The sequence below is a fragment of the Canis lupus genome, chromosome 3, assembly GCF_011100685.1.
Source record: "Canis lupus familiaris isolate Mischka breed German Shepherd chromosome 3, alternate assembly UU_Cfam_GSD_1.0, whole genome shotgun sequence".
NCBI lineage: Eukaryota > Metazoa > Chordata > Mammalia > Carnivora > Canidae > Canis > Canis lupus.
Window position 1 is genome coordinate 70,100,754 of NC_049224.1, and position 23,951 is coordinate 70,124,704.

General features: G+C 47.2%; 1 protein-coding gene across 1 annotated transcript in view; it reads left to right on the forward strand.

Annotated features, from left to right (window-relative positions):
- The window catches only part of SLC2A9 (solute carrier family 2 member 9), a 189,046-nt gene that overhangs the window by 123,752 nt on the left and 41,343 nt on the right, over nt 1-23,951 (forward strand). The window contains exons 8-10 of the mRNA NM_001130835.2: nt 3,179-3,289; nt 18,119-18,220; nt 21,010-21,085. Coding sequence (NP_001124307.2) covers nt 3,179-3,289; nt 18,119-18,220; nt 21,010-21,085 — 289 coding nt within the window. The remainder of the gene's footprint in view (nt 1-3,178; nt 3,290-18,118; nt 18,221-21,009; nt 21,086-23,951) is intronic.

Genomic DNA, 23,951 nt, shown 5'->3' on the forward strand with positions numbered 1-23,951 from the left:
TAGAGAGATGGAAATCTTCTAGAATGATACCCACCATTTATGATGTGCCAATTCTGTAAGAAATGCTTGGAGTGTCCAGTGTGGCCTAGTCGGTTAAGGGCCTGACTCTTGATTTTTACTCCGGCCATGGTCTCGAGGTCTTGAGAGTCCACTTGTCCCTCCTCCTCCCCTTCATCCCCTCCCCCAATGTGCACACAAGCTCACTCACTCTCAAATAAATAAAATCTTTTTTTTTTAAAGATTTTATTTATTTATTCTTGAGACACACACACACACACACACACACACACACGAGGCAAAGACACAGGCAGAGGGGGAAGCAGGCTCTGCGCAAGGAGCCCAATGTGGGACTCGATCCTGGGACTTCAGGATCACACCCTGGGCTAAAGGCAGACCCTTAACCACTGAGCAACCCAGGCGTCCCGATAAGTAAAATCTTTTAAAGATGCTCTACTTCATCACTTAAAACATTTTTTACAACCACTCTGAAAGACAGATCGTTTTACCTTCTTTAGAGATAAGTAGTCACTTGTCTACAGGCCCACAGTTCACCAGAGGCAGCATTGGGGCTGGAATCGGGTGTGTAGGCCTCCAGACTGCTGCTCCTTCCAGTCCCCTGTCCCCCTCCATGCGAGGAGGCCGTCGGAAACCTGAGAGCGTGATCTCATGGATGAGATCAACACAGAGCACGCTCCTTGGGAGCACTGCTGCGGGACACACTCCACCTTTCCTGGTGCCTCCATGGTGTACAAGCCCTCAAACTGCCTGTTCAAATAAACCTCAACGGGAGTAGAGGCAGTACCGTCCTGCTCTACAGGATGCTTCAGCGGAAGAGAAATGGCTTCTGGAGCCAGCAGAACGAGACAGGCAGTTTGTATGATGGGCAGGCCTTCCCCCCACCCCCTCCAGGGACAGGGCCAGCCCAGCAGGACCTCCGCACAAACCCTGGAATGGGGGAGATGGTCCAGAGGGCTGGTTTCTGCCTGTTGATGGATAAATGCATTTACCATGAAATGACTCTAGGGCCACTTTTATAAGAGCCCCCCACCCCCACCCCACCTTGAGAGTTTAGTTTTATACACCATGACTCGCTTCACTAACATTGAAACCCCTCGGGGAGGCCCAAGGCAGTGTCGCTACAGGGAAAATTGGAAGCAGGGAAGGTTGCAGGGGTTGTGAGGAGCCAGGAAGGAGGCCACAGGGGAGGCCAGGGCACAGCTTGCGCAGGAGAACACATACCCACTGGGATCGCAGGCTCACCGCTCTGGGGTTCAGGCTGAGGCAGAAAACAACAATTCCAGCACAGTAGCCTGGGGCATGAAAGGGATCCCGAGAGCCTTGGCTATTAAACGTCAATGAATCTGGGTAAAGATTAAGAATGGCATTTAAGCCCCTCTGACCCAACTCTGAAGATGTGCTGGAGATCACAGTTTCCTTCCAAAGGGAAGGAGGTTATACAAACAAATCCCGTGAAGACTGGGGCTTTCTGGAATAGTTTTAGCTTCTGGCACAGCCCTAAGAACTATAGGAATGAATGAATTTATCGGGGGCCCTGTACTCTGTGAATGTGGAAGCAAAGATAGAATGTAAAGTTCTAATTTATCAGCTCAGTCAAATGTGGGCCAGACACAGCCAAGAGGGTCTTTGTTTTACGAGAACATAAGAACGCATTTTGCCGGCGAGCTCACAGAAATCCTGGCAGTAATTTTTACTGGACTCTGAATGTGCCTATAACTTTATGAACAATTACTCCCGTCACTAAAAGATAAGCCATCTATAGATACGGGTAGGTCCTAAATTACACCTTCTCCCCCAGCGCATGAAAAATGTTTTGCTAAACAGATGCCGGTAACAAGACAAATTTGTAGAAATGAGAGCTTTTTCCAAAAAAAATGAAGTAAGAGTCAAACGCAAAGAGCATGCCCAGCTACCGTCGGGCCTGACAAGTTATAAGCAGCTAACAAGCTCTAATGTTTCTACTTAATATCGGTCAGAGTATAAACGCTTCCAAGGCCCTCGAAGGTGGCGGTTTCCTCGTCAGATGTCGTACCAAGGACACCTTGGTGTTCTATCATTTCGCAGACTCTTGCTCTTTAAGGAAATGGCTGGGATCGTGAGGACACAAGTAACTCGTGTCCAGCCTATGGACCCAAAACGTAAATAGCGCACAGTGACAGTTCCTGCCCAATTCTGACACCCCACAGGAGGGGCCTGGCTGTCCTCCTTGCCTGGGGAGGGGAAGGAAGCCCAGCAGCACAGAGTGAATTGCTCGAGGTCACACAGCCAGCTCAACACAGAGCCGGTCCCCCAACCTCCAGTCAGTGACCGTCTGATGCCCTGTGAGTGTCAGTAGAGCTAGGTTTGGTCTCAGTGGTGGAAACCTCCACACTGACCTAACTTCGCATGAGGAAATTGGGAAAAGTGGCACCGCAGTCCCAGGTCCACACATCCTGGTTTGCCTGGGCAATCCCGATTCATGCCTGTTGTCCTGAACTAATTATTAATACTCTCAACAGTGCCCAGCTTTGGCTAATAAGTTACAGAATCACTGTAGTGAGCAAGGACACAAGCTCCTTCTAACTTCTTGCTCTAGCGTCTGAACGGGTGGCTTCCATCCCAAAGCAGGGGCCCCATGTAGGGTTTGCAGGTTGTGTGTTATACAATCCCCAGGGCATCATTCATGTTGTTCCCATTATAGGTTTATTGTGACAGCTTTCTAGTGGATGACAGTAAAGTATCTGTAAAGAACCTTTCCTGTTTCTCACAGTTACCACGGAGGCTACCATGCTGTCCTGAGGTCACCTAGTGATCCGAGAGGGCTGCTGAATCTCCAGCCATCACATTCACCATCTGGACAGCAGAAAGGAGGAAGGGCAAAAATGGGACCCCACCTCCTTGGCGGAAAGCTCATTTTCAGGAGACTTCCGAGAAGCCTCACCAACATTTCCGTGTGCATCTCCTTGCCACAATTAGCTCAGCACATGTGGCTCCCTGTATCCCTGTCAGTAACGAAGAAGAGACAAAGGTGGGAGGAGGAAGAAAACAGATAGTTGGCCACACCACAAAGCTCCATGCTGGATGCAGCAGCGAATCTCAGGGACCGCCTTGCACCTGAATTTAATTTGGGAAATAGATGCCTTTCACTGACTCACCTTTGTTTTTCTTTCCTGCCTTACAGATTTGGTTCTACACCAATAGCATCTTTGGCAAAGCTGGGATCTCACCGGAAAAGATCCCATACATTACCCTGAGTACTGGTGGCATCGAGACGCTGGCTGCCATCTTCTCTGTGAGTAATCTGGGGTCATTCCTGAGAGCATCCCAGGGCCATGGGGCCCCCAGGCAACTGTGCTTGCCTTTAAAGGAGTATGTCCTTGGTGGCTCTGAAGGTGTCTGATTTTTATGATGTTTCCCCCACCTAGAGAATATTCTTACTGATAAGTTGCTCCCCTACTGTCTTTCTTTTAACAAATAGCTCCCTTCTCTGAGCTCTCACCTGGTCACAGCCGATACGATGGGACAAGCACCCAGTGTAAAGGGGCATTTGTCCTTGGAGGTCCAGGACAGAGTCCCTGTGAACCTAAGGTCCAGTGCCATGACCTGAAAAATGTTTCCAAAGCATGAGTGGTCATCTTTCTATCCCAAACATGTAGGACTCTGCAGGCAAAGGAAAAGAGAGAGGACGTTCCAGTCAATCCGTGTAACAGAGGGTGTTACACCCTCTGTTAATAATGAGCAAAAATGTGCAAAGAAAGATACAGAGCTTATCATTCTGCCTCAGCCTTAAAGATGCACACTACCCATGCTTCCACGAGGGATTTGGGAGACTTCAGAATGTCCCAGAAATTGTACCAGTTTGGGCAATCACAACAAACCAGGTTTGAATCCTGGCTCTGGAATTTCTTGGCTGTGCAATGCTGAACAATGCTCTCAACCTCTCTGAGCTTCAGTCTTATGAGATGTCCGACCTCTTGTACCTTGTAGGTGTGTGGTCTGTGCCTCACATTTCAGGCACATAGTCCACAGTGGGGCTTCTTCCCGAAGGAGAGAGAGGAGGGTAGAATCAGAGTGAGAATCAGATCCTCTCTCATGGGGGAGCTCATTTATTTCCCCTCTCTCGCGCCGACTTCTGCTGACAGGATGGACACGGTGCAAACAGGCAGAGGCTTCTAGTCGCATCTCTGACTCGCTGTCAACAGAATGCCTTATTTTGCTCCTTGCTCGTAATGGGTCATTCTAACGAGATGCTTCTAAAGATGGATGTCAGGAAGGGTCGAGGGCCCGTGTTCATCTCCTCCTCTCACTCACAGTCTTTCTGTTAGAGGAAAATATCTCACCATTTCACAATCGGAGTTTCACAAAATTCTCGTTCCCCAGTTGTGGTGATTCATGTTTACACTGATCCATGGAAAAGCACAGTCAGTCTGGAATGAACGTGGTGGGAAACCACAGGGTTTGCTTTGGGGGAGGGGACTGGCTGGTAAAGTATTTTGTTGTTGTAAGAAATCATCACAAGCTCAGGTGCACAAGTACAATTCAGAAGAGTAGAAAGAACCAAAGGAGAAATCTGTGATCATACCTCCCAAGGCCACTGGGCAAAATCTCCCCTTGGCTTTTCTATGCGCAGGTGTGTGTTCTGTTCTTCTGTGGTAGTCACTCTGCTTTTGCGCACATGACCTCGTGCCAGACTTGCTTTTCATTTCACTTTCCTTTTTCTCATCTGAGGCATGTTTTGTTGACGTGTAACGTGTATATACAGAAAAACATGCTGATCAGCGCCCCTGTGATGGAGCGCTAGCTGCGCAGGCTCTGTGGCTCTTCAGAAACTGGCTATATGGCAGGTTCCCTAGCTGCTCCCTGCGGGGTAGCGCTGTTGAGTATCTGCCCTCGAAGCCTAGATGGCAAAGCCACTCTGCCTGGATTCTGATCCTGTCTCCATCCCTTTGGAGCTGCGTGACCCTGGTGAAGTTATTCAACAGCTCTCTGATTCAATTACCCCATTTCTATAATAAGAACACCATTCCTCTCCAGGGTGGCTCGGTCAGTCGAATGTCCGACTGATTGACTTCAGCTCAGGTCATGATCTCAGGGTCCTGGGTTTGAGCCCGGTGTTGCACTTCATGCTCTGCAGGGAGTCTGCTTCTCCATCACCCTTTGCCCCTCTGCCCACTCCTGCGTGCTCTCTCTCAAATAAATAAATAAATCTTAAAAAAAAAAAAAAAGAAAGAAAAAATAAGGACACCACTTGCCTCATAGGGATGGGGTAAGGATTAAACAAGTGAATACTGGAGAACAGTGCCTGGTAAATGAGGTGGGCTCACAGAGTTAACTACACCATTTGTCAGTAAATAAGGCTGTGATGAACATCCTTGTAGAGAGGAGGATTTTACAGGGACTCTTGCAATTTTCTGACAGGCGAGAAAACCAAGTGCCAAAGAATTGGCTTTCTCAGGATTACATAGCCAGTAGGGTCAGAACCCAAGGGAGTGGGGATAGCTGATATTGGGGGCCCTCACTGCTCCCCAAGGCCCTGAAGTGCCTTACCTGGGATCTCCTGGATGTTCATTCACATCACTCCTAAAAGTCCGGTTCTCATCCTCATTTGAAAAAGGAGCAGAGGGTGATGATGCTTTCAACCCCATCTCCCTGACTCCAGGTGCCCACCTTCCAGCCCCCTCTCTCTGGCCAGTGGATCATCTTCGTTACAAGCTGACAATATTTGACAGAGTATTTCTTATAAGAACTAATCCCAGGAAGGAGGGAAAGTGACTTCACCATCCTGGGAGAGGCAGAGAGGACCTTTGTAAAAGACTGGGAGTTGGCCTGTTGCCGCCTTCAGCTGTGGAGCAGGATGGGTCACAGTCACTCGGAACATATGTGTTCTAGGGGTGCGGGGACTGCCATGTGGGCCCACTATGGGGAGTGGCATCATGGTGGGGTCATTCATTCATGCATGCATTCCACAAGCAGCTCTGGCATATCCGTATCATGCTTGTGTTAGGTCATTAGTGAATTTGTGTTTTAGAGAGAAAGATCCAGAAACAGACACATACCACGTGCAACACTGGCATGAACTCTCCTGGGAGAGTTCCTGGAAGAGGTCCCAGGAAGGTGAGTCCTGAAGGCCCAGCAGGCATTAGCCAGGTGAAGGGAAGGGAAGGGAAGGGAAGTGCATTCAGCAGCCTGTCCACTGGCCTCATGCACATGGCCCCAGTCATCTATACCCTTCCCAGTTTATCATCCAAAGGAACTGGAGATCCAGAATAGTCCCCTGGGAGTAGTTCTTAACATGGTTGCCTTTTCCCTAATCTCTGGAGTACCTTGAGATTAACTCTAGCATGAGAGTGGGAGTCTGAGATGGAACACTGTGTTGGGGGAGAGAGCTTCTGTTGTAGGACCCGGCAGCTCTGGATTCCAATCCTAACCACCCATCTACTAGCTGAGTGGCATGGGGAAAATTGCCCAACATCTCTGAATTTATTTGTCATCTTTAAAACAAACATAACCAGGCTTACCATGGTAAGCAGAATTACAACCCCCCCCCCCGCCCCGCACCCATGTTGGTCCTGATTCTTGGAAGCACGAGTATGTCACCTTACCTGGCAAAAGAGGCTTTGCAGACATTATTAAGTTAAGGATCTGGAGATAGGGAGGTCATCATGGATTAGCCAGGTGGCCCAGTGTCACCACAAGGGTCCTTAAAAATGAAAGAGAGAGGCAGACATCAGAATCTGAGAGGGAGATGTAGTGACAAAAGCAGAGGTTGGAGTGGCAGTTGCTGGCTTTGGTGGAGGAAGGAGCCATGAGCCAAGGAAAGCACATGGCCTCTGGAAACTGGAAAGGCAAGGAACGGCCCCCAGAAAGAACACAGCCCTGCCAGCAGCTGTGATTTTTGCCCCCTGAGACCTGTGTTAGACTCTGCCCCCCCGCCAGGGCTGTAGGAGACTGTGGCGATCTGCTACAGCAGCCACAGGAGACGAATCCACAGCCTCGCACAGCTGTCGTAGAAGCAAACCTCACAGTGCAGGAAGACCCACTGCTGCATGCCTGACAGTCAATATGCAGCAAATCCCATGGTCTTTCCAAAGTTTTTATTACCTTGTTTCCAAAGATATGGACCCTGTTTCATCCAACCCTGTGAGGCAATTGCCCATCTTTCCAATTTGCTTTCTTCTTCCTGAGATTTTGACAGTCTGTTAAAATGGCTTTGGGACCTAATAAACTTGAGAAAGACATTTTTGTTCATTTGATTTGCAATTATTCTTGGCTCCTGGCATTGCTCATTGGCTTGGGCAGCTGTAAATAACTGCATCTTGCAGAAACAGCTGGTTTTCCAAATTGACTTTCTTGGCACGACATGAACTTTCCGAGTGAACGGCCACCAAGTGTCACCAGGGCCACACAAGCCTGAGCATCAGCTGCCACCCAGGGTGGCATCAGGGGAAACATAATTCACATAAGTTCTTCTGGCTTCTTATTCTTCACAAGTTGTCAGGAATGGACTATGCCATAGCGTTGAAGTTAAAAAAAAAATCCTACCGGTTTCCATCCATCCTCTGCATCCCAACAAACCCACAATTTCAGAAGCAAAACTTTAGGGTTCACAGCTACATCTTGAGCCCCTGGATCTGGCACTTGTTGGGTGAGAAAGTGGGTACAGGCAACAAAGCAGGATGGTGGAGTGTCTGGGCTCTATGGTCTCATGGCCCTCGCTCACTGGCTGGGTAACCTCGGGCCACTTACTTAACCTCTCTGAGCCCCTGTTTTCCCCAAGGAAAAGTAGGGATGATACAAATCTATACCTTAATAGGTCTTACCATGAGAAGTAAACAGTAATTCACAGCATTTGTATTCAATAAATGCTAATTATCGTTAGGGGTTGTGTTGTCATCCCTACAAAATGTATATATTGAAGCTCTGACTCCCAGTACCTCAGAACATAGCCATTACAGATGTAATTTGTTAAGATACGATCATTCTGGAATAGGGGGACCACTAATCTAATATGATTGCCATCCTTATTAAAAGGGGGGAATTTGGATACAGACACATACACTCAGAACACCATGTGGATTTTGAAGGCATGTTGCAAAAGCCAAGAGAAGAGCCTAGAACAGATCCCTCGTTGTGCCTTCAGAGGGAGCACGGCCCTGTCATGGCCTTGATCCTGGACACCCAGCTCTAAGAACTATGAGAGAAGAAATGTCTGTTATTTAGCCATACCGCGTGGGGTCCTTTCTATGGCAGCCCTAGCAAACAAATACAATATTTGTTGATTATTAATGTTCCAGAAGAGAATCAGGCATATGCTATGGAAAAAGCTGAAAATACCCTGCAACCTTCTGCAACAATTAAAAGATGAAACTGGGCCAGAGTGCTTATTCTTTCAATACTCGGCAAGTGCTAGTTGGGCCTCTGCTCCATGCCAGGCACAAGTCTGGGCATGTGGGGTGCGTCCGTGGACAAAAGAGACAAAGGCCCTTGCCCTAGAGAAGGCGAGCCCCTAGTGGGGGACAGATAATGAATGGCAGGATGAGTAAGTCAAGCATATGGTGGTCTAGACAGGAAAGGATGTGGTGAGAACCGTTGGTGCCAATCGAGGGGCACTGAGAGGTGGGCAGTTGCTGTATTAAATTGTGGTTAGGCTCAAGGGATGAGGAAACTGTCACCCAGATATCTGGGCTGGAGGATGGATTAACTCAGGGATGGATAGGTCTGTAGTGGGGCAGGCCACTATCCATCAGGAGTGGTGACCTTCGGTGGAGAGAAGCAGCCAGCCAAAATGTGCCTGGCGAAAGAGAGTCAGGACCCAACACCCTGGTCCCATTTTCTTCCTTCCCTCCTTCTGACTTCTTACTAGTGCCCTGTCTGCTGACACCAGCTGGATGCTGAGGGCAAGGGGGCCTGTTGATCTGTGCCTGCAGGTCCTCCTCCAGGACAGAGAGCAGGTCACAGCAGGGATCTGGAGAAGCAAACCAAGCAGGAGCCAGTCAGCAAGACTGAGGCCAGCCGGTTGATGGGGCGCCCCCAGGGTATAGGAAGCAGAGCACCATGGTGCATTTTAGAAGGATCCCTCTGGCCTCTGTAAAGACAGATATGGGCAGGGTGGTAAGAGCAGAGCAGGGAGACTTGAAAGGAGGCTCGCTGATGGCAAGTGATGCGGAGCATTTTCTCACGTGCTTGTTGGCCATGTCTGTGTCTTCCTCTGTGAGATTTCTGTTCATGTCTTTTGCCCATTTCATGATTGTATTGTTTGTTTCTTTGCTGTTGAGTTTAATAAGTTCTTTATAGATCTTGGATACTAGTCCTTTATCTGATATGTCATTTGCAAATATCTTCTCCCATTCTGTAGGTTATCTTTGAGTTTTGTTGACTGTTTCTTTTGCTGTGCAGAAGCTTTTTATCTTGATGAAGTCCCAATAATTCATTTTTGCTTTTGTTTCCCTTGCCTTCATGGATGTATCTTGCAAGAAGTTGCTGTGGCTGAGTTCAAAAAGGGTGTTGCCTGTGTTCTCCTCTAGGATTTTGATGGATTCTCACATTTAGATCTTTCACCCATTTTGAGTTTATCTTTGTGTCTGGTGTAAGAGAGTGGTCCAGTTTCATTCTTCTGCATGTGGATGTCCAATTTTCCCAGCACCATTTATGGAAGAGACTGCCTTTTTTTCCAGTGGATAGTCTTTCCTCCTTTGTCGAATATTAGTTGACCATAAAGTTGAGGGTCCACTTCTGGATTCTCTATTCTGTTCCATTGATCTATGTGTCTGTTTTTGTGCCAGTACCACACGGTCTTGATGACCACAGCTTTGTAGTACAACCTGAAATCTGGCATTGTGATGCCCCCAGATATGGTTTTTCCCAGTGAATCATCAGACAGAGGGTACCCTAACTCTGGCATCCAAATGACTGAGTTCAGCTCATTCTCCTTTACAAACAACATTTTCAATTGATAAATCACAATTCTGCAGCATTTCTATGGGCCACAAAGTGGCAGGAGGAAACAGCCCCCACCTCCACTAAAATGTTAGAGTCATCCCCCCATTTATCTAACAAAACTTACAGGCACTTAGCAGAGGAGAGGCCACATGAAACAAAAGAGGAACCAGATTTCTCCTTTGGTCCCCAAAGTCCCTGGGGGACAAGTGGCAGCCAGGGCTCCATCCTCAATGGGTAGCACCCACAGGGCCGAGAAATCATAATTCAGTTGAGCAGCTTCTCATATTTGGTGCCCACATCACCTTTCAAGAAAGTGCTGTGTAACCTGTTGCCTTGAGAGGAAGCATGCATGTGGGCGGGGGGTTCTCCTGGTTCTGAGGGCTCTTCCTCATGGGAGGGGCCAGGAGGACCAAAGCAGACAGGTGGTTTTGCCTTGGAAGCCCACTCCCCTGCTCCCACCCCCTCCCAGCTCTGATCATACCTTTTTATCAGGTGGTTCTATTTCTGGGTTTGGCCAAGGACACATCTGCAAGCAAGTTCCTTCCCCATTGCCCACCCTCTGGCTCCCATAATGTGCTTCCTTCTGATGCTTTATTTCCCAGGAAATGTCTTCTGATTCCTTCCTCATCTCTCTGTTAGCTACCTTTGGCTTCCCTGCCTCTGGGCAGGTTCCACCAGCCCACCCATCAGAGAAAGGTGGAGACTCACACTGTTCCTCTGTCCCTCTCTGGAACTCCAAGCGCACGCCGCCCCAACCCGCTCACCTGGCCCCCAGAATGATAATCATTTAGAAAATAGTTTTTTCATTTCTTACAACTTTGGCCCAAACAGATGTACAGATCTCATACATTCATCCTTTTTTTTTTTTTTTAAAGTAGGCACCACACCAAACATAGGGCTTGAACTCAGGACCCTGAGACTCGAGTCACGTGCTCTACCAACTGAGCAACCCAGGCACCTCTCACACATTCATCTTTTAAATAGAAATTTCTGAACAAATTTGTTTCAGTGGATTTTTTTTAAGATTTTAATTATTTTATTCATGAGAGACACACAGAGAGAGAGCCAGAGACATAGGCAGAGGGAGAAGCAGGCTCCCTGCAGGAATTGCAATGTGGGACTTGATCCTGGGACCCTGGGATCACAACCCAAGCCGAAGGCAGATGCTCCACCAGTGAGCCACACAGGCGTCCCATCAATGGATTATATTTTATTTTCAATTTAGACAGCCTGTTCTAGGTGGAAAATTGTTTCTGAGACCCTGTCTTCTGAACACAGACTTTAAAACTCCATTAACTTCCAGATATCCACAGCTTTCCAAAGTCTCACAGAGATTTGTGAAAGCAAAGATTAATGCTTGCATGCTTAAAACAGAACTATTAGCAATACTGAAACTTGGCATTTCTTCTCATGCAGCCTGCCTTTCTTTCTCTTCTCTGCGAGAGACCGGAGTCAGCGATAGTAAAACCATTCCTGTTCCTTTCTCCCATTCTTCCAGAAGTAAAGTCTTGGCAATAATACAGTTTCTGCCTGGAGACTCAAGAATGGCTGTGTGGCAAAGGCTCCTCAGGGACCCCACCCCCACCCCCCAAATCATCAAGATCAAGGGCAGCCATTTGGGATACTAGGGTGCTGGCCCCAATCTGGGAGGCATCCTGCGCCAGTGGTGTTTATGTGTATATGTGCGTGTGTGTGTGTGTGTGTGTGTGTGTGTGTGTGTGTGTGTGTGTATGAGACAAAATAGGCTTAGAGAAATGTCTGTGGTAGTTGTCATCCTGTACCCCAACAATCCCTGGTCTTCATGTGTCCCACTAGGCTGAGTGCCAGCCCAAAGCAAGCACCCAGTACACAGTTGTTTGAGTAAAACCCAATTAAGGCCACTTGAGGAAAGGTGTATCTTTAGCCCAGACAGAGTGCTCTGCCCATGCTGGGATCCACACCCTCTGCTGGGGGCAGCCAGATGACAGAGCCCCTACCAACAGCCCTTCCTCCTTCTGAGCCCTGCTGCCAGCCATATGACCCCCGTGCTTGCGAGGAGCACATCAAGCCAGGCAAAGGCTGACTTCATGGAAAGAGCAGATTGGAAAAGACCCAGCCTGGATTAGGACAGGAATAACAGGGCATCGCTTAGGATCCTGTTGAGGAAGGATCTCTTACAAGGCTCTGTGGTCCCTGAGATGTCAGGAAATCTGCCAAGCACGGAGTATTATTTCATGTCCTTTAAACTTAGATGGACACAAAGAATACAACAGAGACAGAGATTGGCCTATAAAATTCATATAAAGTAATACCTATAAAATGCTATAAATGCACATTAAGTCAGCTTTGAGTCACATTTGAAATAAATGACATATTAGACCCTATTTTTCTTCCCTCCATCCCTTCCTCCTTTCTTCATGTGTATTTAATCATCGAACAACAACCTGCCAAGTTCTGCTCTGCATCAGATGTGAGCTCCCCATGCTAGTTTGCTAGAGCCGCATAACAAAGTACCACAGACAGAGGGGCTGAAGCGACAGAAATTTATTGTCTCACCGTTCTGGAGGCCAGCAATCTGACATCCAGGTGTCAGAGGGCAGATTCCTTCTGAGGCTGTGAGAAAGAATCTGTTCCAGGCCTCCACCACAGCATCTAGTGCTTTGCTGGCAATTGGTGGTGTTCCTTGGCTTGTAGAGGACCACCCCTGACCTCTGCCTGCATCCTCACATGTGCGTGTCTGTGTCCAAATTTCCCCCCTTTTATAAGGGCACCAGTCGCATGGGATTAGGGCCCACCTTAATGTCCTCATTGAATTTGATTACCTCTTTAAAAACCTGGTTTCCATGGGTAGCCCAGGTGGTTCAGTGGTTTAGCGCTGCCTTCAGCCCCAGGGCCTGATCCTGGAGACTCGGGATCAAGTCCCATGTTGGGCTCCCTGCATGGAGCCTGCTTCTGTCTCTGCCTCTCTCTCTCTCTCTCTCTCTCCCTCTCTCTCTGTTTCTCATGAATAAATAAAATAAAATCTTTAAAAAAAAAAAAACCACCTGGTTTCCAAGTAAAGTCACATTCTGAGGTAGCAGGTGTTAGGATTTCAACATATCTTTTTTGGGGGAGGACACAATTCAACCCATAAGATTCACCAAGGGCAAGGACTGTTGTCTCCTTCCCAATGCTCCTGTGCCACAGCCTCACACAAAGGAAGGAAAGCCTTGGGAGAGTGCATATATCCTTCTGATAAATCTGTATGTGCCAGTAAGGAGAGGCAGTACAGCTCAGAGGTTAAGAGCAAGACTCTGGAACCAGAATGCCTGGACTTGAAACCTGGCCCTGCCACTGTGTGACCTTGGGCTGGCTGCTAAACTCTCTGAACCTCTATATACCCATAGAAGTGTTATGAGGATTAAATTCTTACTATATGTAAAGCACCTATAACCATAGCTGGCACATAGTAAGTGCTGTGTAACATTCACTACATAGTAATCAAGACAGCATGGTGTTGGCATAAGGACAGCCATATAGTCAATGGAACAGAATAGAATCCAGAAATACAAAAGATGTCAAAGTAATTCAATGGGGAAAGTTAGTCTTACCATAATACCAAAAGACTAAATATTCACATGGAAAAAAAGGAAATAACCCCAATCTCATGCTACACACAAAATTAATTCAAAATGGACCATGGAATGAAACATAGAAGCTAAAATTCTAAAACTCCTAGAAGAGAGTGTAGGAGGAAGTCTTTGCAACCTTGGGGTATGCAGAGATTTCTTAGATGGGACACAAAAAAGCATGAATTTTTTAAAAATTGATTAACAGGATTTCATCAAAATTAAAAGCTGTGGCTATGTAAAAGAGTTTGTGAAGGGAACGGAAAGGCAGGTCAGTCAAATATTCACAAAGTATACATCTCACTGGGGACTTGAATCCAGAAGATATAAAGGACTCTTAGAATACAACAAAAACAGGACCAACAGCCCACTTGGAAATGAACAAAAGACTTGAGCAAACATTGTACAAATGAAGCTATCAAAAGTTTTAATAAACACATGAAAAATTGCTCGACACCATAAGGCTCCAGGGAAATTAAAACTAAAACTCACAATGAGATACCTCTGTTCACCGTAAGGATGATTAATACCAAAATGTCAATAATACCAAATGTTGATGAAGATGTGGAACCACTGGGAATCTGACGTGGTACAGCCCCTTGGGAAACAATTTGGCAGTTTCTCATAAAAATTTTACCCATACACTCGAAATATTCTTCTCATGAGTATTTACCCAAGAGAAAGCAAAGCACATGTCTACACAGAGCCTTGGATCCCAATGTTTATAAAATTTTAGTCAGAAAAGTTCAAACTGAAACAGCCCAGATATCCATCCGATGAATGGAGTAACACTGTGGTATATCCATTCAATGAAATACTACTCAGCACCAAAAAGGAACAGTATGTGCAACAGAGATGATTCTCAAAAGTATAGCGATCACCAGGGCACCTGGGTGGTGCAGTTGGTTAGATGTTTGACTCTTGGTTTCAACTCAGGCCCTGGTTTCGGGTCATGGTCTCAGGGTTGTGGGGTGAGCCCTGAGTCAGACTCCCCACTCAGTATGGAGTCTGCTTGGGATTCTCTCTGCCTCTGCCCCTTCCCATCTCCCCTCCTGTGCGCTTGCTCTCATTCTCTCTCTCTCTCTCTCTGTCTCTAATAGATAAATATTTTTTTTAAAGTATAGTGATCACCAATATGGAATTCTAACCTAACCTAGTGTCATGGAAAGCACATCAGTGGTTGCTTGCAGCTAGGGAAAGGGGCACAGGGAACTCTGGAGTGATAGAAATGTTCTGTATCTTGATATGGTCATGGCTTTACAAGTGTATAAATTTGTTAAAATATACCACACTTGATCTTAGCCAAAAGGCCAAGAAGCGATAAAATATACCAAACTGTACAATTAAAATCAGTGCATTTTATTGAATCTACGAATTGAATGTAAGTCAATAAAGTTGATTTTTAAATACTAACCATGACAAAAAGCCTTCTCTTTATTAGCCCACCAGCAGTCCTAGCACTGTGGGGTGGGCAGGAGGTGTTGGGTACAGGACTGCTGAATGACTAAATAACCCTTAGCTCAGAGGTCCCCAGAAGAGATTTCTTGGAGGCTGACAGTCCATCTCCAGCTGATGTCAGTAACCGTCAGAGGCCATTGTTCATCTTAAGTTAATGTTTTCACTAATGACTTTAATGTTGAGTGGAAATACCGTCTTCACCCTAATCCCTTTCTACAGGCTGCACTTTAAAACAATTTAAAAGAGGAAGAGATGAAGAAAGGAGCCCTGCAGACTGGTTGGGTTTCCCACTAGGATGGACAGAGTTGTTTTTATCCCTTTCTTTCTCACAGCTATTTCTTTGGTGTCTTCCTAGACACCGTCAGAGACTATCTCCAAATCAAGGACAGTGTTTCCAGCTCTACCTTGGTTCATCAGGAGACTTTAGGGAAATGAAACTGCCAGATCCCCATCCCCACCCCAAAGCATTTGATTGTTGGTATCATGATGTAGGACAGTGATTTTCGGTTGGTTTATATCTGGGGCATACTTGCTGATACTGAAATTGTTGGTGGTGCCTTTGAAGAAACTAAAACGAACCAAAAGAAAAAAAAAAGAAACAGAACACTGGAGTCAGTAACAAGTACACAGTAATCTCAGGTAACAATGCAACACATGTTAATCTCGGGACAGCAACTTAAGTGCTCGGTGTCTGGCAGTGACTGTGATGCTTGTTGTGGCAATTTCTCTTGTCATTTCTGTGCTCTGTCACTGGGCACTGTAACCCTAGGAGACAAGGCTGTCACCACACATTCCAGCTATGAGCAGCCTTGGTCTTCCTTGCCAGCGTAACGGTGGGGAATGGGGAGGCCATCCTGAGATTGTAGCAGAGACATTCTACACGGTGAAGATCTACATGTGTGGGTATCAGAAGTCAGCAGGGGTAGGGGAAGAGTAACGATTTGTGACTCAGGGCATAGTGTCTCCAATGCCTTAGCTAAGTCTGTGTTTTAGATTTTTTTTTTTTAATTAAAAAAAAGAAGCTTACAGTGGAAAATTTGGAAAAGACTGAAAAATGATGATTAAAAGAATAAGCACATATTCCCACAAACAGCCATTATAAGCTATTTTTTTGCATAAATTTTTCCAGGGTATATCAGTTTAACAGAATCATAATTTACCAAACTGTGTACATAAATATATGCGAGATACAGCTCTGTGTCTGGCTCTTTTCCCTTAGAGTCGTAACCTGAGGATTTTTCTGTTCTTTAAAATTCTTTTAAAATACATGAATCCCTACATAATTGTCATCTGGATATTCCAGTATTTATTGAAGGATGCAATTGTTGGTGTACTCCTAGATGCTTTCTATTTCCTCATTAGTATAAACTACAGTATTTTTGAAGATCTTTGTCCATAAATCTTCTACCAAATGTCTATTTTCTTAGGATAAATACAAGGCAAATGACTGAATGGAAGAGTATGTATATTTTTCAGCCATCCCTGCAGTGTGAGAGAGCATGTATTCCACTTGCTTATCTCCGAATAGCAATAGAATGTGGCTTTTGACAAATCCCAGAATCTCTGATCCTGGGTGTCACTGACCTTCCCCATTCCCCACCCCAACCCCCAACCCAGGGGCCCAGTTTCGTTATGCATGTTGCTCTCGCCCTGGCAGCTCCTATCTGGACTTTCCCTTTGGTGGAACCCAACTCATGACGGTTTTAGGGGGAGAGATGACTTGGATGCTGGCCCTTGTTTCTCTTTAGAACTTTCTCAGCAATTGCTGATCTTTGCTGCTTCTGTGGGTCTCACTGGGCCTGGCTTCCCACTGAATGACCAAACTGTCTTCATCCTCCTCCTCTGCAACCAGAAAAGACTTTGTAGATGATCCCAACCCTACTTCCTACCAGCCACATGGCTTTGGACAAGTTCCCAAAACCTCTGTGTCTCTGTTTCGTTACTTCTTCTGTAAAATCAGACAACTAATTAGTCCTACTTTGGGAAAGGCTTCCCAAAGGAAATTGTGGATGTTTTTGTTTGGTTTTAAAGATTTTTTAATTTATCTGTTATTCATGAGAGACACTGAGAGAGAGGCAGAGATATAGGCGGAGGGATAAGCATGCTCCCCAGAGGGAGCCTGAGGCAGGACTCGATCCCAGGACCCTGGGATCACACCCTGAGCCAAAGGCAGATGTTCAACACCTGAGCCACCCAGGTCCTCAAGCTGTGGATGTTTTCCAGCCGTGTGGCCATCAGCCAAGCATGTTTTCCACTCCAACCCCTGACTTTCCACACCGGACCCCCCGGTCTCCTCACTGTTTACACCACGGTACCCAGGCAACACCCTGTGGCCTGTCCTCTGGGCACTTGGCTGGCCTAGAGCTGTGCCCACTCACCTCCTGAGGTGCACTTGGCCAAGTGGAACAGCCACCCACGCTGTCTCTGGGAGAGCTCTCCCTGCTCAGAGCGGGGTGTGAGGAAAGAGGAAAAGGAGGAGGGCTCTGGGTTCCTGCAGCAAGACTCCTTCAGCCTTGAGGGCAGGACTGTGACCATTCAGCTGGGCAGAGGTCACTAACAGCCCTATAGCTGTGGGACACTGGGCCAGGGGACATGGCTTCAGGAGCTACAGTCACGTGGACTTCCTGGTATCACACCCTAGAATGAAACTGACCCACCCACACTCAGGGAGAGTGGAAAACACCAGAACCTTCTCTGCCCCCTCCTACCCCTGGGCCCCTGCCTTGGGAGCCTGCCTCTATAACATCTAAAACACAGGGGCATTAGAAGTCGAGAGCACTTGCTTTCCATGGCAGGCTGGCACCAAAGGGTGGGTGAAGGGCTACAGCAACCATGTCCATTTGGTTCCTTTTGCAGACCTGGCAGGTAACCCCACCCTTCCCTAGAGAGGAAGATTAGAAGGAAAGGGGAGTGTGTGGACACTCAGTAGGTGCTCAAGGTTGGTGATTTTCTTCTCCCACCCTTTCTCTTAAAGATCTTTGCCTCTCTGGCTGTGGCCATAGACAAAATGGCTGGGCTATCTGAAGGTCAAAGCCACCCTTTAACCATGATCCCAGTGCTGGTTCCCAGTCCCAACATTCCCTTTCTCCTGCTACTAGAAGTGAAGTAATAACCATCTGTCCTTTGCCTTGACCTAGGGCTTGGTCATCGAGCGCCTGGGACGGAGACCCCTCCTCATAGGTGGCTTTGGGCTGATGGCCCTCTTCTTTGGGATCATCACCATCACATTGACATTTCAGGTGAGAGGATGTGCCTGTCATGCCCTGAAGGAGGTCAGAATGGAGCCAGCCTCTGGCTTTGGTGCTCTGGGGCCTTGGATTGGGAAGTTCATACTGTCTACGGACAACTCTTATGATATGGCATTCCAAGGGACATTTCGGCTAGAAGCTGCTGAATGCCCTCAAGGAGGAGGGTTTAGTAACAGGTCCTTGGACTGGAAGACAGACACTGGATATATAGTCCTCTCACTGCCTCTAGTGAGCTGTCTGAACTTGACCAAAATACGTCTCCTCTCTAAGCTTCAGTTTTCTCATTTATGGAATAGAGAAGACTGCTCCAGACACCCCTAAGATACCTCCTCTGGCTCCCACATTTTAGCACAAAGCAGCTGGAAGTGCCACATGAGGCACTTCCACAATTATCATATCATTGCCTGTGGGTTCCAGCAGGAGCTCTGCTCCTTAGGGCCCCAGCTCTAAAATGAGACCGTTGTCCCTATGCCCAGGGGTGTTAGGAGGATTAAATGAGAAAATGTACCTACAGTACCTGGAAGGGCACCCAAATGTAGGTTTGGGGGGATGGACTATGCTGTACCTAATCCTGGTGAAAGTGGTATTTTTCCCTTTTATGGAGACAGGAAACTGAGGCATAAATATAAATGCAGAAGCTGCTCAAGGCTGCACAGCTAGTAAATGGCAGAACTGGGATGAGATTCCGGGATCTTGGGGTTTCCATCAGCCCCCTGTGCTGCTCACGACAGCCTGCAGTGACTGAGCACTTTCTTGGTGCCTAGAGCCTGTCTCAGCACCAAGTGAAGCACGAGGCCAAGGTCACAGTAGTCAACAAATCTTTGCACTTTTCAAAAATGAATCCCTAAGTGGAAAGTTGCACATGTTGATCATTTGCCAAATGTCTTAATGTCCCAAAAACCTCTAGAAAAAGGCAATATTAGCTGAGTGGTGCCTGACAGCACCTGTCCTTCAGAAAGGTGGTGCTACTGGGCACGCTGACCACTCAGGAGGCAGAAACATCTTCCTTGGGGGTGATGTACTGGCAGTGGCTCCTCCTTCCCAACTGCCGACCAGGGTTTTCTACCAGACAGGATGCCCTTGCAGGCCCCTCAGACTGACCAAGCTGGGTCCCTCACTGGTTGGGTGATGTTCTGGGGCATTGTCTTTCTGCTGCTGTGGCAGACATTTGGAAGGGCTGTCTGGAGCATGTGGGACCTCCTAAGCCTGACTTCACAAGGTCTCAGAGCTTTTCCTTGCTTGGCTGCCCCATCACCCTTTATCCTATGTCTCAGTGAGTCACCCTCCTCTATGTTCCCAGGGACCCCAGGGGAAATCCTGCAGTAGCACTTATCACAGGATTGGCTTTCCCTGTTGACTCATCTTTCTTCTCTAATACAGTTGTGGGAGCAGGGCCATGCCTGTATCATTCCTGTGTTCCCACCTCCTAGCCCAGTGCATGGCACCCAGGAGGAACCAAAAACAATCTGCCATATGAATGAATAGATATATGTATATATGTATGTATGTATGGATGGATGGATGGATGGATGGATGGATGTTGGATGGATAATGGGCAGATGGATGGATAAATGGATGGGTGGATAGGTGGATGGATGAATGGATGGATGATAGATGGGTAGATGATGGATTATGAGTGGATGGGTGAATGCATGAATAGATAGATGATGGTTGGATATATGGATGATGGATAGATCAATGGGTAGATGGATGGGTGGATGATAGATGGATGAATGGGTGGATAGATGGCTGGATGGTGGATGGATAGATGGATGAGAGTGAGTGGATGAATGGTTAGATGAATACCAGATGGATGGATGGATGGATGGATGGATGGATGGATGGATGGATGGTTAGGTGGATAACTTAGTGTAGCAGTGAGCCATGCAGTGTACAAGAGCCTACAATGCTCCTCTCAATCCTAGATCCTCCTTCATCAAGAGCTGATGGACTTGGGCATGGAAGGGCTGCTCTCCCCATTTCTACCCATCACCCTCTACTCTGAACATTTGCTGCTCACTCCTGTGCTGTGCTCTCCTGTTCCTCTGTGCCCTTGCTCACATAGAACCCTCTCCTGGAACCTTTTCTCCTCTCCTTTTCCTGTTGTGTGATCCCAGCTCAGCCTTCAAAGGTGAACACAGTCTCCTCCCCTCCCTGAATCTCTCTAGATTGGGCTCACATGCCCCTTCTCCTCCCCCACATGCTCACCATGTCCCATCATTGGTGATACCATATTCTAATTATCAGCCATTCAGTCTGCTAGTAGAGGGGCAATTTCCTAGATATCTTTCCATGCCCAGCACCGAGCCACCCTGACCCTGCCAGACAAGTGACAGCCCCTTCAAACATATTTAATGCCTACAGTTAACTTATCTCATACCTATCAGGAGGAGGGATAGAAATGTAATGTTTCACACAATAATAGAGATTAAGAAAATTTTTTAAATGTGATAATGCCTATAAAACTTCCCATATTGCCTGTTCAGACTACACACTCAAGCAGTGTTGGTTACTCATTTATTTACCATCTGCTGTATGCTGAGGACACTGATAAATTCTTGGGAGGCATCAAATTCTTTCACCTCACATTTATAAAATAGGCAGATAGAATGGCTTGGGGGTTATCATTATCTCCATTTTATGGACACTGAACTGGGACTCAGAGATGTGAAATGATCTCCTCAGGTCATGCAGATAGATCAAGGAGGAGTTGGGGTGAGAACCCAGATCCTCTCTACCCCAGTACCTCCTTCCCTGCCCACACCTTTGCTCTTTCACAGGACCATGCCCCCTGGATCCCATACCTGAGTATTGTGTGCATCCTAGCCATCATCGCCTCCTTCTGCAGTGGGCCAGGTAAGGCACACCTCCTTCCCCATGGGCACCAGTGAGCTGGGGTGTTCTCGCTGGGCAGATGCAGTCCGGGAGGGGCAAAGCCCAACTGGGAATGGAAGGGAAAAGAGAGTCCCCTACCTGTTTTAATGCAGTGCTGGCTTTCATTTCCATCCCACAGATGGTAGGTAACAGGTAACAGGGTCACCCAGAGTTAGATGGCTGATAACATACTGCGACATCACAGCTACAATTAACAGTTGAGAGCTCTGAGCCAGATACTCAAGCTGGGATGAATGAGAGATACTCAAGTTGCCATCTGTGCCCATGGAGAAGTGACCATTTAGCGTGGAAGATATTTATGATATTAATAATAATGATAATAGTAATGTCTGAGATTTATTGATTGCTGGGTGTGTGCTAGATGTGGCCAAGCACCTGGTGTATACTAGCTCATTTAAGACTCGTGGCAGCTGTAGAGAAGGTGGGGCTGGGAGCAACTTGCATGGAGTCAGCTGTGGTGGGATCGCCTGACTCCCAGAGAGAGCCCTAACACCACCTTGCACTGTAGCTGCATGAGGGTGGAGTCTCTCAAGTGTTCTCAGCCTTGATTTCCCCAGGACTTACTTCCAGCCCCAGCTCTGCTGTTTCCCTAGTAGGAAAGTCCTCTCCTCCCCATCTATTAAATGGCCTTGCCATTCCCTGGCTCTGTGTCTGTGTCCTCAGGGGCCCCCACCAGAGAGGGCCCCCTCAGCTGGGACTGAAAAGGGTTCAGGGCAAGGCTGACACTTGCATACATCTGGCTGGCAGGTGTTGCTGTGGTTCTTTGTTTGGGTTTCTGTGTTGATGAAAACAACGCTACGTTTCTATCAACGCATAGAACTGAATTTCTGTTTCTCCCTTCATGTTGCTGCTTTTCATGGGCCGTCATGTTCATGTCCTGTCACATCCGTGATGGATGAACAGCATCCGTCCCCAACTCAGGACAACAGGGTGTTATAGTGAGAGGCAAAATGGGCTGCAGAATGACTGGGGGAGAGCATCAGACACACACACGTGTGTGTACACACCCATACCGTGTTGTGATGGTGATGAGAGGGCCAAGGAAAGTGGAAGCACCCTCTGGGCAGGGCAGCAAATTGACCGGAAGGCCAGGAGGCACATATTGCCATTAAAGCGATTCAGGGGGTATTTGTGTTCAGTCCTACAGGGCCCCCGTCATCCCCTCTGTGGGCAGCATTCATGTGGGCACCCCTGCAGGGGGCAGCCAGAGGCCCCACACTAGGCCTTAGAACACTGGGGAGCAGACCAGAAGGGCAGCCTCTGCTCCCATGGGGCTTACAGGCTGGTGTGGAAATCCCACTTGACACATCAGGCCCAGTGGGTCCTCTCCTGACCTCTTAATCTAAAATCAGCACCCACACATGTACATGCATGTGCCCACACACACACACACGTATGCACACATGCAGATACACATATGTGTACATACATAGATACATGCAAGTACACACATGCACACATGTACACACACATGCGCACAGAGACATGTATGCACATTAATGCTTTTTGGGTTATCGTCTTCCATAACAGTTTTTCCCAGGAAGAACCATGAATGTTCATGCTGTATGTCACTGGACATCTTCCTGTCTGCTTCACAAGTAGGCTAAATTGGACTCACCCACAAGCCCTGTGCTTTCTTGACCAAAATCACTCAGCTGTGCCTTGTGTTTTGTCCCAAGCCCCTCACTCTTCCTAGGGTGGTGTTAATTTTACTCCCAATGTGGGCAAACATGGTTTCCTTCTGATCACAGAGCCTACTAAGTCTCTGGTGGTTTAGACTCTAAGCTCTCCCTCAGGATCTGGGAGCCTCCAGGTGGTCCACCTGCCCTCCCTAACCCCAGATCAATGGGGGCCCTCTACCCTCTACTCTCCAATCCCCGCCATGGTCACCCAGCAGCCAGACTTCACCCACTACGTGATTGGCCAGGCTTTAGAAACTTCTCTTGATGTGCAAAAGCTTCTTATCTTGATGAAGTCCCAATAGTTCATTTTTGCTTTTGTTTCTTTTGCCTTCGTGGATGTATCTTGCAAGAAGTTACTATGGCCGAGTTCAAAAAGGGTGTTGCCTGTGTTCTTCTCTAGGATTTTGATGGAATCTTGTCTCACATTTAGAAATGACAAATACCCACCATTTGCTTCAACGTGGATGGAACTGGAGGGTATTATGCTGAGTGAAGTAAGTCAGTCGGAGAAGGACAAACATTATATGTTCTCATTCATTTGGGGAATATAAATAATAGTGAAAGGGAAAATAAGGGAAGGGAGAAGAAATGGGTGGGAAATATCAGAAAGGGAGACAGAACGTAAAGACTGCTAACTCTGGGAAACGAACTAGGGGTGGTAGAAGGGGAGGAGGGCGGGGGTGGGAGTGAATGGGTGACGGGCACTGGGTGTTATTCTGTATGTTAGTAAATTGAACACCAATAAAAAAAAAAAAAAAAAAAAAAAAAAAAAAAAAAAAAAGAAAAGAAACTTCTCTTGAATTCACATTGACAATGTGCAGCTTAAGCCCCAGGGGAATTACCTGTCTAAGGGAGGCAATTGCTCGGGTGGGAGATCATCTTAACTGGACAAGAAGAAGTGGATCCCAAGAGGAGCCTCATTGGGAAAATGTGTCGCAGAAATGCTGATAGATAAGGGGCTGAGACTCCCCGTTTTGAGGCCGCCCCTCCAGGATTAAGTGAAAAGGATATCCTCCTGGGAAAGAAACCAAGAGTTTGCCTGAGGCAGCTTCTGTGATGAGCAAATCAATTCACGGAGGCTTGACAGGAAGTTGAAATTAGGTGAAGGAAAAAGAGAGAAACAGGGTAGGCAGTTTCCTGCTACA